This window comes from Aythya ferina, assembly GCF_964211825.1.
Source record: "Aythya ferina genome assembly, chromosome: 1".
NCBI classification, from domain to species: domain Eukaryota; kingdom Metazoa; phylum Chordata; class Aves; order Anseriformes; family Anatidae; genus Aythya; species Aythya ferina.
The window spans coordinates 153501611-153522670 of NC_140296.1; the positions used below are offsets into that span (position 1 = coordinate 153501611).

The 21060-nt window shown below is 40.8% G+C and overlaps 1 protein-coding gene and 1 long non-coding RNA gene across 18 annotated transcripts in view; one reads left to right on the forward strand and one right to left on the reverse strand.

The window, feature by feature from the left end:
- Positions 1-21060, forward strand: part of TNRC6B (trinucleotide repeat containing adaptor 6B) — a 140034-nt gene that overhangs the window by 36529 nt on the left and 82445 nt on the right. For 13 of the 17 annotated variants that reach the window (XM_084506871.1, XM_084506870.1, XM_084506865.1 and 10 more), the window contains one exon: positions 4075-4142. The exons of 2 other annotated variants lie outside the window; for them this stretch is intronic. In XM_084506871.1, coding sequence (XP_084362997.1) covers positions 4075-4142 — 68 coding nt within the window. Of the gene's footprint in view, positions 1-4074; positions 4143-18435; positions 18717-21060 lie in introns of those variants that run through there. 2 more of the 17 variants (XM_084506843.1, XM_084506859.1) reach the window with 2 other exon arrangements.
- On the reverse strand, positions 4125-5157 carry LOC311430517. The gene is made up of 2 exons (XR_014688856.1): positions 4901-5157; positions 4125-4287 (listed from the first exon to the last, which is right to left on the reverse strand). It is a non-coding gene; the product is annotated as an uncharacterized lncRNA (long non-coding RNA).

Consider the following 21060-nt stretch of genomic DNA (forward strand, 5'->3'; position numbering starts at 1 on the left):
TAGTATACTTTACAATTAATTGTGTATCTTAAGTTGCTTTTTGAGTAGCTTAGGTTTTATTTATGTTGTGGTCGTGAAGGAGGGACATGTTACAACATCGTCAGACTACTTCCTTGTGTATGCATCAGTCATATGTCTTGTGTTAAGGGAGATCTGAAGCCCAAATGCTGGGCTGTATTCATGTCAAATCTGTTCTCTGCCTCAGACCTTTCTTTATTCTGAGCTCTCATTCTTACAGCATTGTGTAAGGTTTCTAAGCCTGCAGTAGCTGCTTGCTACCCATAGGCAGTAATCTAAAAAAGGACATACTCTAGATCTGCTACAGTCATTGCTGAAGAGTAGTACAATAGAAATATGGAATAGTTTAATTTCTCTTTTTTTGGTGGTTTTATTTTTGGATTTTTTTGTTTTGATTATTTAACTACTTTCTAAAGTAGTTTTTTTAGATTTTTCTTAGACCTTTCCATACTGGAGTGACAGTTCTTTCTGGGTTGGTAACTTGGTAGTGTTTTGTTTTCTTCTGTATATTACCTCTCAACATTAAACTGTCCTTGTATTTACAAGATCACCAGGAAATTCAGATTGGAAGGGACTTCAGGGGGGCTCTAGTTTAACCTCCTGATCAAAGCAGGGTCAGCTGTGAGGTCAGACCAGCTTACAAGGGATTTTATGTAATCTGGCCTTGAAAACCTTGAAACATGGAGACTGCAGAACTTCTCTGGAGAACCTCTTCCACTTTTTGACTTATGGTGAAGACAAGTCTTCTTATATCCAATCTAGACTTCTCTTGATCCAACTTGTGCATGTTCCCCCAGGCCCACGGCAGTGAGCCTGGTTCTTTGCTGATGTCCTTGTAGGTACAGGCAGGTTGCTGTTAGGTCCCCCCAAAGCTGTCCTGAAGCTGAGCAAGCTCAGCTTGTCCTCATGCAGCAAGTGCTGCAGCCCCTGAGCATCTTGCTGGGCTCTGCTGCAGAAGCTGGTCTACTTCATGGATGTGTTTCTTGTGTTTTCTTGGGGGGCCCAAAACTAGGTGCATTATTCCAGATATGGTCTACTGAGCAGAGGGAATAATCAGTTCCTTCATCTACTGGCAAGGATCTTACCAAGAAAGCCTGGGACACTGTTGGCTTCTCCTGTCAGGGCATGCTGCTGGCTCATGAACCACTTGCCATCTGCCAAAGCCTTTTCCACAGAGCTGCTTCCTAGCCAGTCATTCCTCAGCCTGTGGTATTAGCTTAAAACTCAAGCAGAGTACACCGTGTTGGTCCTTCAAGCCATCGATGAAGATGTTTAATGGACAAGTTCTAGGACAGACCCGTGCAGCATCCCACATTTTAACAGCATCCAGGTAATGTGCAACCATTAACTATTACCCCGAGACTGACCACCCAGCTGTTTTTCTTACCAGTCCAGTTGCTCATTCTAGTTCCCTGACACTCAATTTCTTAAAGTTCCCATGTCTTGAGGCATTTCATTGTTATTTTTTTTTTCAGTGAAAATCTACCAATTAATCTTTATTTTGTGAATTCAACAGTTTCCATGTTCATGAGGACTTTCTTGCTCTGTGACTAATGTTCTTTGTGAACTTCTCTTGAGAAACTTTGCCAATGCCTTCCTTTAAGTGACAAGAAGCCTAGCTCTTTTCTTCTTCCTCTTCTTTATTTTTTATAATGTAGATTTTAGTTATTTCAGATAATTCTACATGCTGTCTGAAGTGAAGTAAACTGATTAACATTTTGGTAGATGGTAGATTTTTTTTTTTTTTAAGTTGCTTTGAAACAGATTGTGTCTAGACCTACGAGAATGTTATTTTTAACCCAGGGTATTTGTAGTTCTTGTTTGCTTACTTTTCCTCTTTATAATGGTAATTTTGATAGATGTGCATACTAGATAACAATGTTGCCTGAAGAGCTATGCCACTAGCATTTAAAATTCGTAGTAAAGCAACAGTTTTATTGACAATACTTTGGCAGTTGCCTTGTCTTGGTGATCTACTAGATGTTCCAGTTCTCATCCAGATTTCTTGTTTATGTTCTAATAAAATTCCCATTCCTTTCCAAATTTTTGTTGACTTTAAAGTCTTTCTAGCTTTAAACTCAATCTTTTACAATCTCCAGCTTCATTAAACTGTATTTCTATTTTATATGGGAATCTTGTTAGTTTAGCATTATACATGCTGTATGTAATTCTTCTTTACTCACAAACATTGTATCTTACGTTTTCTTCCTGGTACTAGCCACAAACCGTTCCTTTGCTTACCTTTCATGTGAATAGTGCTTGTCTCATATCAGCAAGAGGCTTTCCTCCACCCACCTAAACATAGAGCAAACAAGCTAAAATTCAGGTTGTATAGGAGTAACTCTTACACATTTACTCTCACTCAATAAAACCATGTTGTTTTATGATGTGGCCACAAATCTGTAGCTATTTTACCAGTTGTCCTAGTTTGTGTTTTTTCTTTTTTTTATCATCTACAACAATGCAATTAGTGGAATACCTTTCTCTTCTACCTGGCAATTTGAGTGCAGATGTTAGAGCTCCTGAGAAGCAGACTTAGACAGATGTGCAAGCAGATTTCAGTGTGTTTGATATGGTGAGACTAAATGCAAGTTGTTCAGGGAATGGAAATGCAAATTTTTCTTTTGCTTTCAAACTTTTGCTTTTAAATAAAATACTGTTTTGACTCTGGATCCCATTGGGTACATGCTCACAAATGTGAAATTGCCTTATATGCTTACTTGATTGACTTTGTCTTCAAGGATGTCATTACCAGCTTACAGTGTCTCGGTTTCTCAGTACGTTTGTGATTTTGCTTAGGGCTGTGTCCACGCAGGCAAATAACGTAATTTCTGTTAGCCCTGTTAGATGTCAGTGTGCATATAACGTTTTTTTGTCAGTATTTTTGACCTGTCAACGGGATCAAGGTAGCAATGAGTCAAGTTGCCTCTTCTTCAGGAAGGGACACAAGGGAAAGGCTGAGGTAGTGGTTGGCTGGTTTGTGTTGTGTAGGTTTTGTTTTCCTCCTTAACTGAATAACTAGAATATGTTATCCTTTCTGACTGAATAGTGTTCTCCTCTACTTTCCATTCCCAAATGTGATATAGGGGGTCATGGATTTGTGTGTGACGATGATTTATTTGCTCTATTTGTTGTATGGCTTGTTGAACATCGCAGTGTGGCCTGATTGCTGACTTCATGTAAAGCAGAGCATTGCTAACCGTATGCCTGGATGTTTGTGTAAAATACTAAGTGCATGTGTTGAATTTTTGTAGAAAAAGAATATTCTGCTACCTTTGCAAAAACTTCTGGCTGAATGAAGTAATTAAATGAAGCGTGCATAATTAATGATAAAATATAATGTAATTCCCCTTTCTGGCCAACGAAATTACTGAAAATGTATGCTAAAACTGTATTTAAAAAGCAAACAATTAAGCAGAAAGCTTCCTAGTGCCCTTGGAATCTTTTATCATGTGAGCCAAAGGAAATGCCTACCTTATGTTGTCATTGGAACAGCATTTATTTGAGGTTCCCTTAGGCCTCTTTTTTTTACCCTACTAACGAAGCTGTGCGTGTGCAGTGAAAGTCCTTCATATAAAGTTGCTTTTCACAAATAATATGCAGCTTTTACAGCAGTTTCTATCTGTAGTTAACACAATTTTTAAAAATCTTTTTTTTTTTTGAGAGAGAGATATCTTCACAATTTTATTTTTTTTTAAATTCCTACTTTATACATAAGGAAGAAAAGCGGTAGAAGTTGTACTTATTGAGAATAATGAAGGAAGTCCATAACAGAGCAAGATTTAGAACATCGATACCCTGACTGATCAGTCTCCTGCGATAGCCATTAAATCATTCTTCTTCCCTTGTAAGATTTTCTGAGAACTGTGCTATAAAATGATACCATAGCAATGGGGATGGAGATGTACATATGTTGCTAAGAAACCACATGGTCTGTTCTGGACCAGTCGCTCTGATAAAGTGGCTGCCTTAAGTTGCTGCATATGGAAAAGGGCCACTTTAGGTGATGTGCGTTTTGCTCCACCAATTTCTGACCTGCAATGCTTGCCTTTGCAGATGGAACATGAGGATTTTGTAATGGAGGGGCATGGCAAGACTCCACCTCCTGGTGAAGAAAACAAACAGTGAGTCACACGTTTATTTGAAAAGGGCCTTACCATAGTAAATGGTGTGAAGCACTCTTGTTTTAATGTGCTGGAAACATTGGTTGTTCGTTTGGTGCTCGCCCTTTTGGTTCATTAAATATCCCTCTTTAATAGTGGATGGTGGCTGTTAAAAATAAAGAGAAATAAATCAGGATGTTGAGTTGCCTTAAATTTAAAAGCATAGAAGTACGCTTTGCAATGTCAGAAGGTAAATCAGAATTTGTTGTGAAAGGGATAATCGTTCTGGAAGCTTAGCGCTGAGGCAGTGAGTTCCATTTTTTATTTTTAAAGTGAAAATTTGTACGTGAAACTTTTATACTTTTTTTCTTCGGTGAAGTAATCTGGAATATGATAGAACCAGGGTCACCTTCTTGGTGTGCATATGGTAGATTAGTCCTCTTTGAAATATGAGCCTTCTTTAAAATGTGCTTTAATAAAGGAACTGAAATTGTAAACAAAATGCTCTCTCAAGGATGAACAATTTAAGATGCTAGTACTTAGTGCTTTAGGGGGAAAAGCTTGATCAGAGGAAAAAAAAAAAAAAGACACATTTCCATCAGCAAAAGGCATAGAGGAAAACAGCTTTTGTTAATAGGACTTCAGACTGAAATCCAGTAGCAGAAGAGCAGAGCTCTGTCCTCAAGGTGTGCTGCAGTGATGGCTGTCTCCTGTATTCTTCTCTTCAGCTAATGCAATGGTAATACAATTGTATCAGAGTTAAATGATACCTCACCTACCTTACAGAGCAGGCAAGATGGTCTTTGGGAAATCCACAGCACAACTTTTTTCCCCCCGTGCCTAGTTGGACGCCTCTTCATGAAAAGGAATTCTGTTGTCTCTTCGATCAGCAGTAAACTTGGTGCAGAAAGGTTGGGATTCAGCTTGAGGTGGTGGCCTTCCTTACCTTTCGGCTAAGCTAACAACTGTACGTTTGCTGCCTCTGCGACAGTGAGAAAATGTTTCTGAGGTAGCCAAGATGAGCTCAGGGAAGTTCGAGTGCTGAGCATGCACATTTTTTCCATCATGGAAGTGAGCCAAACTTCTCAAAGTAATTGCTGCTATTTCTTTCTATTCAGACTGCCCAACTTACTGTGGTACCAAGAGGTACAAAGCTTGTCAAAGTAGAAACTTTCAGAAAGATCCAGAAGGAAATCAGAGTCGAAATGAAACATAGGAGTTAGATTTCTGTTCTTCTGGATTGCTTATTTTGGTTTATAGTGGTATAATGAAATGCATTATTAGAGTGAATATATGGAGGATGTCGTCTTGGATTTATCCTGGCCTTTTGTTTGCTGTCTTATTTTAGGTGCAAGTGGAAGCTCCAGCTATTTTACAGTTGACCTGATTTCTAATTAGGGCTTTTCAAGTGCCTTACAATCTCCCTCTTCTCCAAAACTATGGTTACTGGAAAGAGAATGAGAACGGTGATAGGCGGGAGTTGTGTTAGTTTTAAAGCTAATAAATTTGTGGTTTGTATATCAAATAATATTTTGATAAAAGGCTAAAAGTGCAATTTCAGTAATGCAACTAAGAGATTAAGGCAATTATTTTGTGCCATTGTAGTATAATGCCAGGAATATTCTGTTGTGGGTATTGCTCTTCAATTTTAGTTGGTCACTTAAATCTTTTACCACCCACAATCTCAAATTTTCATCTACCTAACAAAATCGTCTACTTACGTAGAGCTTAAAGGTTGTAAGTGACTTTGTTCTGGCATCGAGGATAAACAGATGATAATCACAAAGAGGACCAGTAATTTATAACCTTAATTTACTTCAAAAAGGCTGCATTGTCTTCACATCGTTTTTGTACAGATCTCAAAAGGAAAAAGAAAATCTGAAATTGCCTCTTCGTAATATTACTTCCATTAGCCGTTATCTGGGCATTGTGGAACAAGCCTAGAAGAGGGCCACAGACTGACTGGCTGGCACATCTGGCAGATGAGGAGAATTTGAGATTGCTCAATTTAGAGATGAGAAGGGTCAGGGCTGGGCAAACTTACCCGTGTGTGTAGGTACCTGATGAGGGATGGAAGGAAGACTTGAGCCAAACTCTTCTCAGCAGTGTCAGTGGGGCAACAGGCACAAACTGAAATACAGAAAATTCTACTCAAACATAAGAAGGAAAATAAAACAACAATTTTTTTATTTTTTTATTTTTTTTTTTAAAAAAAAGCTGTTGGGGGTGGTCAAGCAATGGAACAGTTTGCCCAGAGAGGTTGTGCCTTCTTCATGCTGTTAAGAGACTCAAAACCCAGCTGGACACAACCCTGAGCAACCTGCTGTAGTTAGCCCTACTTTCAGCAAGGGGTTGGGATTAATGATGTCCAGAGATCCCTTCCATCCCCAACATTTCTGTGATTTGGTGTATGTGCGCACTTACTATTGTCTTCCTGTTTGATTTGAATTAAAATTGGAGCTTGTTAATGAAAAGATAGTAAGTTTGAATGCAGAATCAGATGTTTTCTGTGGAAGATGTGTCCTTCCCTTTCCAGCTGTTCATTGCACTTCCTAGAGTTTATTCCTGTGCACCTATGCAGATTTTTTTTTTTTTTTTTGGAGTCCCTCTAATTTGCTTTCCAGGAAAGTTGTCCTTGTTAATTTAATCACCTTTCATACATACCTTAATCTGTATAACTGTACTGCCATGGCCTTTGGAAGATACAGGTTTAACCAAGTGACCTGTGAGGGAGCTAACTTGCACCACAGCGCTGAAGCAGTCAGCAAGTGTTTACCTTAGGCAAACCCAGCAATTTCTTAGTATCTAGCAGCATTCCAGGGGACTCAAATAAGGTTTGAATGTGCAATAACAAAAAAATATAAATAAAAACAAACAAACAAAAAAACTTCTGAGAGACTTCCAGTGGAAGCAGTAGTTCTTGCCTAGCCTTGGTCTCTTGTGAAATGTCGTCTGCAAAAGTACAGCTGCATAACGGATTACAAAGAGCCAGCATCCATGGACAACTTCTGGCACTGTATTTCTGAAATGCAACAGAGTATATTTCAGCTCAGTATGACTTGGGTATAATCTTGGGATTTTAAGTGTACCTTCTGGTATTTAAAAAATGGTTTAACTGCAAAAACTTTCCTTTAGCTGTATGGAATGGTTCTCTCAAGCAAACCTACTGTAGGCTTGTAGCATTTCAAGATTTTTTTTTGGTTAAAATCTGGATAATAACTGAACTCTTATCTGCTAGTATCTGTCAGCTTTGTGAGGAGGAATTCTCCTTTTAGATGGTGTATGAGGTCTTTAAACCGGTCATTTACAACATAAGTCATTTCAGTTGAAGCTGTTTATGAAGTTACCCATTCAAAATCCTTTGTACAAATGAAATACGGAATGGGCGTTCTCGTCTCAAGTCCTCTGAAAGATTTGCAGTTCACGTGCGGTGCCAGTGTTATATGGACTGGCGTGGTTGTGCAGCAGTGAGGGCTGCACCTTGCTCTGAAACCCCTGCATGGATTCCCACAGAGGATTGAGGCTGATGATGGCCACCATGGACCGTGCTTCTCCTCCAGAAGAGGAGCAATGCATTTGAGAAATTGTTACTTTGCAGATTTGAAGTAATAGAGCACACCTGGATTTATTAGTGAAAGGGAAACTCATTTTGTAACAACAACAACAAAAAGTTTGACTGACACATAGGAGAAGGCTGCTGGAGGCAGCAGCTATTCAGACTAAAAAGGGAGCCAAGTTCATACATTCATTTGCAAGGTAAGCCAAGCTATTACCACTGTCTGATGCACCTCAGTTGGCTATTCCCTACCTGCTGCTTTATGGAGGTGTTTTCAACTACCTAAGTAATTTGTACATCTGGAAGTGATTCACACCACAAGAAAGACAGCAAGAGAAGATTATCATTTACTAAGTATCATTGATTAGCCATATTGGATAGCCTCTTCCCTGGCTTGACAGGTTTATGTGGATTCTGAGGCAACAAAATTGCAGTCATGCCAGAAAAGAGATTGCAGCTGTGAAGATCGCAAAATCATTGTTTTAAATTTGGTCATGCTCTTTTAAATCCTTTTTTAAGGCTTGAGAAGAAATATTCAATGTCTTTCTGGACTTATATCACACCGTAATTTAAAGAAGGCTACACATAAAATCATACAGGCTGGAAAGAGGAATTGTAGACCAATATTTAGGTTGGAAAGGACCTCTGAAAGTCATCTTATCCAATCCTATGCTTAAAGGATAGGGGGATTTGAAGGTTAGATCTAACTTCACAGTTACATCAGGCTACTCAGAATTACTCTAGAGCATTTTTGGGCAATCTCTTGCAGTGTTCAGTCACTCTCAATAATCCTAATATTCAGTGGGAATTTCCCTTGTTGCAATTAGTCTATTGCCTTTCAACCTTCCATTATGCATGTCGGAAAGTCAGGCTCAGTCTTTACTAAAACTTAATCTCTCTTTGTTTACTAAGCAGAAGGATCTTCCTGTGGCCCACTTGCTTAATTTCTCTTTAGACAAAGCAAAGCAAGTGCTATCAGCCTTTCTTTGTAAGTCGCATTAAGGAACCAGTTAATAGGCCTGTCTTCCTTCATTTTCAGCAACCTACCAATATTATGCGCCTCGCTGCCACAGTAGCATAAATCAACCAATACTCCTCTTTTATAGTGATGCTGAAAACTAAAGTCTTCTGTGGTATATCCTGAAGATAACAAACAGCTTTGGCTGCTGGGAATGCACAATGTTGTTAGAAAATAATGGCAGTATTCTTGTGAAGGGTTTCTTCAATGTTAAATTTCCAAGAAGGCCCAAAGCCATAGAATCTCTCTCTGTAGCATGAAATCGTGTTCTTAGCAAATTTAAAGTAAGCCATAGCTAAATACTTGCATAACAGAGTTTTTTTGCTTGTTGTTTTAAGGACACTCCTTAGTACGGAAGGTATTAAGATTTGTCTCAAGTAGCTCCACACCTTTTTTAATTAACTGACAGTGCCAGCCAAAACAGAAGATTTTGAAGGTATTCATGCTAATGCTGTCAAAGTAACCTCCAAATCCTAGTTCAGATTATCAACCCAATTTGGGCTACCTAATTTGGATGTCAGCTCAAATTCTGTTGAAATTCATGGCAAATTATGCCCTTCCTTGGAAACATCAATGCTTATGATCAAAATTAAAGGTCGTAGCTATTTTTTCTGTGTCTGTAGAATAAGTAACCCATTAGATAAATCCTCTACAAAACTGTCCATCCACCCCTCTTTCCCCCACCCCCAAAAAAAGTCCTTTGTCCTACATCCAAACAAGGCACAGCTGAGACATGCACTACGTATGTAGTGGCCCTACTAGACGTTTTTGTCGCAGGGTGTTGTGGTTCTGTTAATGTACAAGAAGATGCTTCAGGCTGGTAATAATTCAGACTAGTTCTGGTGTTGGCATCCGAGCGGGAGAATTTTAACTTGGACTTTTTTTTTCTTTTACATCCTTGGAGATTTGAAAGGATATGGGAAGCAGGAGAGCACAAAACTAGTGCTAGAGGTAAGAATTGAGTATCTAGGTGAGGATTCAGGAATACTTTCATCAGCTACATACTGTCCAAGTGTTTTTACGCTGCGTTGGTGTGGGCGACCCTACCTGTGTAGGTAAGGAAGGGGCCTGAGGCACAGAAAACCATTGCCCTTTGTTGTGCGATGGAGTGGGTAGTAATGGATGAGGCAGCAGTGAACTCTAGCTGGAGAGCAGCTGTGTTTTAGCCCTAAGACTGGTAAGTCAATAATGTTGAAAAAGCTGGCTTGCACTTCTTAAAATAGAATACTTCAGAACTAAACAACTACAAAAATATGCAGAATATACTTAAGACTTCAGCACTTTAAATGCTAAGGGTTCCATCAATTCTCTTCCATGTTTTATCAGTTAGTGTTAAGCTTATTTTATTTATTTATTTATTTATTTTAACTTTTTTGTGCCTAAAGTTATTCTTCCCAGGAAAACTCCAGTCTGAGTATTCTATGCAAAAATCATTAAAAATCACACTCACTTCTGCAAGCTAGTCTTGAAAACGCTGGAAAATATTTTCAATTGTCATTTCATTTTTTTAAAGTTACGCAGATTCACCTACTCACTCATTTTTCTTTCAAACCTTGTATTAAGAGGCAGCAAAGCATACAGCATTGTGTCTTACTTTGTCATGAACAGATACTGGCTTTTCATGTACTCCAGCTAACCTATACCATTAGTATGCTGTCATTTAGCAAGTATTTTCTTAATATGTGGAAAAGCAGAAGCTAGGTGACTTGAGGAAAAAGATAACATATCACACAGAAAAACATCAACTCTGGAAATAAAATTCCTACTTACTATCCACGTATTTAAGCTACACACTACTGAATATTGAGAGAAGAAAAGATTTGTGGACAGTATGCATTCTACATTTGAATAGCATGACGCTTCTTTTCCCTGGGATTTTACAGCGTTTTCTTCCAGATGTCTTCTGGTAAGACCAGGCTAGTTTGTTGTTTTTTCCGAGATCTGTATTTGTCCTGCGTAGGAAGTTCACAAAATCTGCGTCTGAACTCTGCAGTCTAATCTGATCAAGAGACTTCATATTTGTTGTCTTCCCAGACCAAGAAAAAAAAGTGTATTTTGTGTTCCGGTTTGCTGATACTTATAAATACGGTATTGCAAAATATCCGGAGTAGGTAGTGTTACATATTCCCAGTTTAATTAATAATTTAGTAGTAATTCTAATTGCTAACAAAAACTTACTGTACAGTTTACTGTATTTTGAAGCAGAGAGTAATTGTATACAGACTAAATTCCTAAAATCCCAGAGTCTCTATATTTGAGACACAACCTCCAACCTAAGCTCTCCAGCCCATTTTCAGGGAGTGAACTAGCTAGGGACACTATTAAGATCAGGTTAATTGTCCGAGAAGTCTTTTTTGGTTTGGTTGACTAGTGGATGTTCCCCGCTACCCCTTTCCTAGGCTGATGTTTCGTCAGAAGCTGCCTGAGGTAACTGCCTTCTGATGCATCATTTATATGGATGGCTGGAAATTGCTCTCTTTTCAGCTTTCCCCTGCTAGCTAGATAGAAACTGATGGGTGGCCTCTTACATAGGAGAGAGACGAGTTGCTTACAGGTTGATGTTTAGAAATGTAGATAAAACATACACATAAAACAAACAATACAAACATAAAGGAACCTGTTTAGATCTGTTTGTTTCTATGCTGCCCTTCTCAAGCACGTACTTGTGATGTACAAACTTAAAAGGTATGATGTCTGTATCAAATATATGCCTTAAATGCTATATAGAATGCCATAAGTCCACAGTGAGCCTTAAATGTTCCGTTTGTGATTTGTCTCCCACCTTGATGTGGAAGAACACATACTACAAAGTTAGTTCCTGAGATTGGCAGGAAATGCAGTTTAAAGAAACTGTTCTACCTTTTTGCCTTTGTACTGCCACTTCCTTGAGGACAATTTGATTTCTTCCTTCTTCTCCCCACCTTTGCTCCTCTCAGTATAACTTTGTACACTTTTATAAGAGTAAAACTTTCAGTGCTATCCTCTAAGTGTTTTATAGAGGAAATCCTTGGAATTCAAGCAAGTATTTAGAAGTTCCTTAAACAAAACTAGTATTTTCCATTGATAAATCAAATGTATTTCTGGTTAGTATATTTTTTTTTTAAAAAAACAACACTTTCTGAAAGAGAAGATCTTGTCCTCCAAATAATACTTGTAGAATGGAAGGAGGAAAAACAATTCTGCTTTTCAGTTACCTGTTGATACATCGATTTTTCAGTAGGCTTGTCGTTGAACTGATACACAAAGTAAAGAGGCAAAAGTCATTCTGCTTGTAGAGGTATTTACTGCTGAGGAAAAAGTGGCTTAGTACGTAAACAAGAACTAGTATTAGCTAAAAAATTGGTGATTACTCAAGTTGCTTGGATTAACTTCTTAACAGTAAGGATGTAAAACTTGAATATAACCTCATGTGATTGAATTTATTAACGATGAAGCTTACTGCAAAATTGCCTTGGTTTTGAAAAGAAGTTTGAAGTCATTTTTTTTTTTTTTTAGTGGGAAGCATGTTTTTAACCAAAATGGAAATTGGAATAGCTTTGTACTTGTTCTTTAAAATCTAATGTGCCCTGCTGCAAGTGTTTGCTACACAGGTAATAGCAACAGGTTTAAAGAACTACAAGGAAAAATTATTTGTGACAAGGATAATTCTGAGCCTCGTCTAAATTAGTGTTCTCTCTATATTACTAATGTAAAAGTATAGTTAAAAAAAAAATCTGTGGTATCTACACCAAGTTGGTGCCACATGGTTTTGCTAAAGATTCTCTTTCTGGATTGTTAGAGGAAGCCAGTGGCATGATAAATGTGTATGAATTACAGTCCCCAAACTTGGTTTTTTAATTTTAAATTCTCTCCAAAGAATAAATACATTCATCAAGTCTTCTGTATTCTTTCCGTGGACACCCAGATGAAAAGTTGAATATTCATTTCAAGCAGATGGAGAAAGCAAGAGGAAGAAGACTAATAGCTCTATGTTACATTAGGGTTTGTGCTTTCTTCTTGTTTCCTGTGTCCAGAAAATAGAAATCTTGGTGACTATCTGCTATGGCTTCCAGATGCCAGAAGTTAAAGGACAAAAAAGATGAATGATCTCAAAGTCCTAGAACGTGGCTGCAAGTTGTTGATCTCATGCAGACCCGTCAGGAAGTGACCATCCATTATTGTAAATTATGGGGTTCTTTATTTCTCCATGTAGCAGATAGGGCATGCATTGTATGACTTAAAAATACTGCTCTCAGTGGTCAGCATGGTATGAATTAAAAACTTGTTTACAGAGATATTTTGGAACTCCGAAACTGCATCCCCAGGCATGCTGTGATCAGGAAAGCTGGTATAATTTCTTCTACCTCTGACTTGATAGATCTGCTGAACTCTTTGCACTTCATCGACTCAGTCATATTGGGGGGATCACACTGGTTTGAGTTAGGTTAATGCATGCATCTGAGCATTTGACAGCAGTACAGCTTGTAGGATTTTCTGCCTGGATACCTAGCTGTTCCTTTTTTGACATTTCAAACTCAAGGGCTGTACATGAAGGCAAATTATTTAGGGAAGGTGTTCAGCTCACTTTATTATTCTTTCTATTTCCTTTAACGTACCGTATTATGGTTCCTTTAATGAGAACAAAGGCAAATGGGTTGGTGCCAGCTCCAACCAAGATGCCAGAAATTCCTTTGCTCAGAGGTTTCCGGGCCAGTGACTGAACTCCCCACGCTAAAATTAAAGACAAGTTAGAACAATTTGCGGAGAGGTACAGGTCCATGTCACCATAGATAAATAATAAAGTTATATACAAAAAGCTAAGTGCAAAATAGTTTCCTTTTAGGTGCAGGGGAAGAAAAGGGGGGTGGTGAATAAGACCATTGCTTTCAGTCTAAATATCTTGCTTCTCTTTTGTGAGACCTCACATAAATATTTGTGAGAAATCTGCTTTACATGGAAAGGCTAAACCAAAGTGCAGAGGATATATTGAATTTCAGGAGAGGCCTGTCTGCAGGTTCCATGCGAGGAAGGGGGTCCTGTTGCAGTAGGGTTTATTGACATGAAAGATAAGTTTTTTTCCTGAAATATTCCAGTCTTACTGCTTGATGGTAGTTGTTTAAATTTCTTGAAAGCTTCTAGCCTTAAACAGAGGGGAGGGAAGGATTTAACCCATGAGGTTATTACTCCTTTTGAAATGCAGTGGAACAGCTATTGGTGAGGGAAGGTCAGTTGAATCCGTCCTCTAACTGGTGTGGTAATTCACCTGTCATAAACAACCATTAGAAAGCAACAGCTTGCTGTACATACAGCTGGAGTAACTATTTCCCTGAACATGTGTTAATGCTGGAAAAAAAATGTATCGTATTTGGCATATAAAACTGATAAGCTTTTCATATTTCATAGATACCTTGACAGTTTGTAGGATTTTAGAAGCCAAAGATGGAAACCCATTAGGAAAGGATTATAGTCTCCAAAAGTGAGAAGCTTCCGAGATGATAATACAGGAGCAGGTTAATGAAGTGCTAAACTGTAAGAAGACTGATCTGCAAAAGTTGCCTTGCGCATTGTGTTAGTGCAGAGTACTCTCATAATTTGCAGGGATATATGTATAAATGATTTCTGCAATTTAAAAAAAAAAAAATCAGCATTTAGAAGGGGATTTAACGGGAGAAGGTTTTGGAAGGCCTGTTCTTTTGTTTCCTTCAGTTAAGTCTCATGCTATTACTTTCTGTGTCTGTCTTTCCCAGGAAGTTTTCAGCATCTTGTCCAGTTTTGTTCAAGTGAAGCATTAGAGTAGGAAATGACAGGCCACTTACAACTGCCAGTATGTAAAACATCAGGCTGCCTGGAAGAGAGAGCAAAAATAATTTTCCACTAAAAGAAGGGCTTCAGGACAAAACAAATCTTTTGTGTTTACGACAGTGGCTAGCTAATCATCAGATGCGCTCTGGGATTAGCTGCAGCATATGCTATCTTCTGCCCAGGCTGGGAGGGTGCAAAACAATTATAGGAAGAGATCTGCGCAGGACTTGTGTACTGGCAGGGTACACATGCCTTGGCATCAAAGGAGAGCTGCCTGCAGGATGCTGGGATTAGCGGGGCAGAGCAGAGGTTCGGTGGTGTGTGACAGAGTTGGGTAGGAAATGAGCTTTTTCGTTCCATTGTTCGTGGAACAACTTTGTTACAAGGAATATAGAAGGCTTTATCTTTCTCCACTTCGGAAAGGGCATTTGAGGAGATTGAAGAAGTGGAGGCATAGCGATGGATTATTTATAGGCCGCGCAGCTAGGGAAAGTATTGTGGCAGATTGAGGAAAAAATTAGGTGGAAAAGTGGGTGTTTGCTAAGTTCTGTGAATGAAGTTTTCCTTCCGAGTTATCTTTCTGTGAACACTTCATCAATGTATGGATTCAAAACTTGGTCTTGGCCTTGAAGACATAAATAGTTCTTAAACTTAATGTGCTCTGAACTATTCAGGTCTTGCATTCTTTTTGTCCCTGGCAAGGTAGGAAAACTGAGTTTTACTGAGTCTCCAGACCACTGCCACAACATAAACTCTGAATGCTAATGGTGTATATATACTCTGTTCCTAAAACATGTTGATAAGCGCCTTTGCAAAAGCGGTTGTAACCTTTTCAGAAATTGTGCAAACTTTTCCTGTGTCGGTCGCTTTTCGTCATGGTGTTTTTCTCTGTAGAAAGAATTTACATTATACTTTGGCTACTATAGTTTAAAAAAAATAAATCCTGCTAACTCTCTTTTCACAGTTCTGCAGCATCAGATGTCTCACTGCTCACTAAGAGGGGGGAAGGGGAGATAATATAGTTTTCCTTAGGAATGAGTATTTTGTCCTTGAAGAATGCTCTGACACTTCAAAGTCTGAACTCCTACAGAGGGGAGGCTATCTCTCTTGAACAATGGCTTAATGTGCAGTTGCTTTGAAGACTTCAAAAAGAAAAAAAAGTTGATAGTTGATACAGCCAGATTTAGCTATCGCCTTCACTTTTCAGAAGTGGTAGGCATTCAGCATCGCTGTTTGAAGAAAACAACTTAAACGTTTTATTAACTGTCCCTTATCTAGACCTGAGCAACTAGGAACTTGACACAGGCATCTACCAAGTCGAGGAAGCAAGATGCTTTGAAATTTTAACGTAATGTTTTTAATTGTTCTCTTGAAATCAATAATTTTTAGAGCGCCCAAGGAATAGTTGAGACTCGTAATTCTGTTCCATAATTTAAGTGTTTTCACTGCTTGCTGTTATTAGACATCATGCAACTGTATGCATGCATGTCCCCATGCTAAGATATATGTTTCTAATTTCACCTCCAGAAAGACAGTGATCCTTCTAAACCCTGTTAATGTGATGTAGTAAACGAGCTGGAGTTTGTGCTTGTTAGGACGGCAATCCAGGTTAGTTGATCTGCTGGTGACTGGTTGAGGAGCTGTGGGGGAATCAGCCTCCAATCACCCCGTCTCCATTACCCCACCAGCCGTCTGGGGTCGCTCTGTGGGACTCTAACTGATGAGCTGCAGCGGGATAGAGGACGTGTAGGTCTCAGGTCACTTCAGGATTTGTCTTTTTGCCTCTCATGCTCTAGGAAGCAAATTTTTCACCAGCGGAAAAAATGACAGTTGGTGAGAAGGCATCTGTACTATGAGAAACTTGTTAATATTTGAGGTTTCTGCTGAGGAATTATGTCCAGCGGAGCCAAGTTGACTTTTTCACTTCCATAGCATCAGCTATGAAGAACGTATTAGGGGAAAAATTAAGTGTTAAATTTGTTGCCACGGGTAATAAGGGCAATGTAGAAGGCCCTGGGGGTGGAGGAGCTGTAGGATGGTAGGGGCTCGGCCTTCAAAGTAAGTAAGATGGCATCAACCCATGGGACTTGTGAACCAAAACAAAATGCCAGCCCTGCAGACAGGGAGTTTTGCATAAGGACTGGATGAACCTGAATCTTTTAAATTTGAGTAAAGTTCTGCAGATGGGATGGAGAACATCTCCTTTCTGATGTGACAGCTAGAAGGCACAGTTGATGTCATCGTTCATCTACAGGACGCTGCAGCATTGCTGTGCACGTGCAGTTGAAGCCGAATTTATTAGTTCTGTATCAAAAGGCCATCAAAAAGGATCGTCTCTAACTAGAACCAAAACGCACCTCAATGTGAATTAGAAAAAAATCCCTTTCCTCCTGCCTAAGTTGAGATGAGGACACAGAATCCATAACTGTAAGCATTCAGTGTGCGCGTGTGCATGTCCGCTCAGGCTGGACGCTGTCCTGGTAGGAGCACTCTGAAGCACTGTTACAGTTTTTAAGGTGCTTTATGATCCTCAGATGGAAGGTGCCTAGAAACGAAGTGTTTATAATCAGATAAGTTAGTAGTACATAACAAAGATACAACCAATTAACACTAGCTGTTAACAGAGCTGTGAGCACCAGACAGCTTAATGGTTAGGTTTTCAAGGGCAATTGCCCTCTGAAAAGGGATATGTGGGTTTTGTATATGCTCTGTATTTTTATGCTCTACTCAGTTTTCTGAACCGCTATGCTGCTGGTTCTCCTTCCACAATTTTGGTTGGAGAAATGCTGCATTAAAGCAAAACAAAACAAAAATCTTTTTTTTTCTGTGCCATGGATAGTCAAGACTTAACCAATATGCCAACAGGAACAGATATACAGTGAAGTATGTTTCAGTTGTTGGCTTGGTTGAATTCTTAATACTAAAATACCAATCCTGAAGTTGCTTCCAAATACTGTTTGGAGACAATTTTCACCTCGTCAGTGGAATCCACAATTCTTTCTGGAAGACAGGCTAATCAAGATAAAACGTAGGCCCACAGACAGCCGTTTTTAACAGTATGGTAAATTAGTCAAGATGTTTTATGGGTGCTGCAGTTATTTAAGAATTGCCCATACTCATACTCTCTGTATTTGTTGGTTATTTGCTTGTCCTCCCAAAACGCGTTGTGCTTTTAAAAGTTTAGCCTATTGAACAGGGACAAGATGAAGTTTTGCAGCAGTGCTTCACACTTGATACGCAGCAACTCAATGGAGTGCTGGTTGCTTCAAGACTGAGCAGTATTGTCAGCTCCTTGAATTGAAAGCTTCCAGGGCTTCAGAATGGAGAGCTGGCAAGCCCTGCCGAAGTTGAGAGGATTTATAAGTCTGAGTAAAACAATTTGGCTTTGGGGAGGGGAGTGAAGTTATCTGTAGCTGTAGTGCACGCACTCATACTTGGTGCGAACACATGCATGGGATGTGAAGCTGCAACATTTGATGCAGTTGGTTTGGGTTTTCTCTTCAGGTCTTGCTGCATGTGAGGTTTCAGAATATTTTTTAAATCGTGGTGTTTGGCTTAGCCCTGCCACAGGGCTCTGCAGCCGGCTAACCGCTCCTCTGCTCTGTGAGGCACCGCAGGGAACAAACAGACACGGCTGGGGTCCCGTTGGACAACTCCTGTTGAGGGAATCCTTGAGTTAGGGTTTCTGCACCTTGCCATGAAGGCACCTGGTGCAAAACATGCCGAAACCTGAGGCATATTAGCGTTTATTGGGTTTGCGCTGCGCGGGGCTTCTTTGTTCAGCCGCTGAGGGCTTTGGCTGTGGAGGCCGGCGGTGTCCCCTCCGCGCCGCGCTGGCCCTTTAAGGCGGGGGGGCGGGCGCGGCGGGCGTGATTGACAGGCGGCGGGCGCCACGTGACCGGGCGCCGCTGTGAAGGTCACCAGGCGCCGCTTCCTTCAGAGAGAGCGAGAGGGAGCGCGAGGGAGGGAGCGGGAGAGCCAGCGAGGGAGGGAGCCGACGCCAAGATGGCCGCCACCGCTGCCTGCTGAGCGCCGCGAGCCGGGGGGAGGGCAGAGAGCGCGCACGGCAAAAAAAAATAATAAAAAAACAACAAAACCAACAAAACCACCACACAACGCAACCCAGCGCCACGGCACCGCCAGCCCCGACGCGACGCTCAGCCCCGGATCGCTTTCCGTTTCCCACCTCCGCCTCGCATGCCTCAGCTCGCTGGATTTAAGCACTGCTGCACTTTATGAGGTGAGTGGCGCGCTCCGCTGGCGGCCGCGGGGCTGGGCAGCCCGGGCTGCTGGGGGGGCTCCTCCCTGCACCAACACCTCGCCTGCTCCCCGTGCACGGAGGGGTTTTGCGGGTTTTTACCCAGGCGTCTCCGTGGGAGCCTAGATTTTTGCAGAGATCGGTAATTTAAAGCACTCGGGCAAATCGCAGCCGATCTTTATTTTTTTTATTTTTTTACTTTTTATTTTCCCCACAGAAAATCTCGTTTTATTTAAACGCAGCCTCCTGGAAGGAGCCGATTCCTTCCCCGCGCCAGCCCGAGCTCTTCAATCTGCTGCACAAATTTGCATAGGGAGCCCCGGCTTTGCATTCTTGCTGCTGCCGGCTCCGGCGGGGGACAGATGGGGAAGTGCTCTCAGCAGCAGGCCATCCTTCCGGAGGGGGGGTGGGGGGGGACGGGACACACACACACACAAAAGCAACCAAACAAAAACCCCGCGTCAAATAGGGCGGCCGGCGGTGCAAAATGTCACCGGCCGGGCTCCCCCCGGCCTGCCCGGATCCGGCCGGGGCCGGCCCCGGGGGTCCCGCGGTGCCCGGAGCCCCCCCGAGGCAGGTAGGGGGGAGGCAGGCAGGCAGGCAGCCTGCCCGGGGCTCGGGTTGCCCCTATAAAACAAGCTTTTCTCTCGCCGGCGGCAAATGGAGGGGCAAAGGGGGTGTTTTCTCGCATTTAACCCCCCCCCGACTCTGTTAGTAGCGATTTAACCCCGAGTTATTTTTGCATCTCCCTCCAGAAGCGAGCAGAAAATTAAAGGGAAATAGGCGAAGCTTGCTGCGAGCAGGCCCCTCCCCCTGCATTGTAGGAGTGTGATGTAATGCTCCTGCTGGGGGGTTCAATGAAACAATTTCTCGGCGGTGCTCTACGGTATTCTTCATCTCCGCTTGGTAGGTCTCGGCTCGGCTGGTTTTTCTCTCTCTGGATGTCGAAGCAGCAAAAAACCGTCTTGTGAATCTGCTTTCAGATTGCCGTGTACACGTACCGTGGTTATGGTTTGCAGATCAACTTAGAAACGTACCAGACAGGGTCATATTTTATATTTCTTTGTGGCTTCGCATCCACGCAGTTAAATACAAATGGAGGAGACAGATGTGCTGAAGGTATATCGAGCAGTCCTTGTAGTCTCATAGCGTATATCATGGGTTTGTTTTCTCAGCTAGCAGGTATGTGAAGTAATTCTGCAGTATATCAAGTTGCTCTTGGAAATTAAAGGCAGCTTTTATTTTAAATAGAAGAAAGCCAATTTTAAAAAAAAGAATTCCACTCAAATTTTGGTCTTATAGTTCAGATGTAATGCATTACTTCGTTCATGTATAAAATAACATGCTCTGGTCCTTCTTAGGATTAACGAATGTATTGGAATCCACCCTCTTGCTCTATTAGCATGTATCTGTGTGGGAGGATATTATAAAAATGTTGTCTTTGACCTGATGCAGCCTGAGCCTGATGACTGAAGCTCCTTTTGTTATTAAAAGCATTTTTTAGCTTAACAGAGGTTCTAACGTAGACAGAATATGTTGAATATACCTGTTGATCGGTAAACTTAATTAATTCAGTTTTCAGATACAGCATTATAGGTAGTAGGGTTCTTAGATTTGGTAATTGCTTGACTGAAACATCAGTTATGTAGTTCATGTGATGCTAGTTATAGCCTAGGATGGCTGAACTGAGGAAGTAATGAGAATGTGAGTTTGGTTCTGGGCTGGCAATACGGTAGGGCTCGGCCTTCTCAGACTCTACGCTTTGGAAAAGTAGTCGCCCTTCCTGTGTATTTTCTTGCTTTCATTCATTGCTGTCTGTTGTATGCTGTCAAAGCCCATAAATAATGGTATCCTGTATTCTACTTTGATAATATTCAAGTAATATTTTATAGTACCTGCAATTGTTCATAACTAGGAGCTGCCATGGATGTTTTAAAAAAAACCACACGCGTGCACACATCGCTGAGAGTAGAAGTGATTCCAGTATGTAGTCTTCGTCCTTTTGAGTGGCTTCCTGAGGCAGCACATTCTGAATAGGAAGGGCCAATTCAAATTATTTCTCATATAAATGTCTTCGACCTAGGAAATGTTAGCACAGGGTGTGTTGAAGACTGCAGCCTGTAAAATGGTAGGACTTTAAAAGACCAAATCGAGGCAGTTCTCTATACTGTTTGCATTTGGTACATTCCTGCAGTACAAAGGGAACAAAAGGTGATTTAGGTCCATTCTGAAGGACCTGACTCAAGAGTTGCAATTCCTGTGTCTGAGTTTGAATCCTACAGCAGTGATGGGGAGGGAAGGAGCCTTTTTTCTTCGTTCGGTTTAC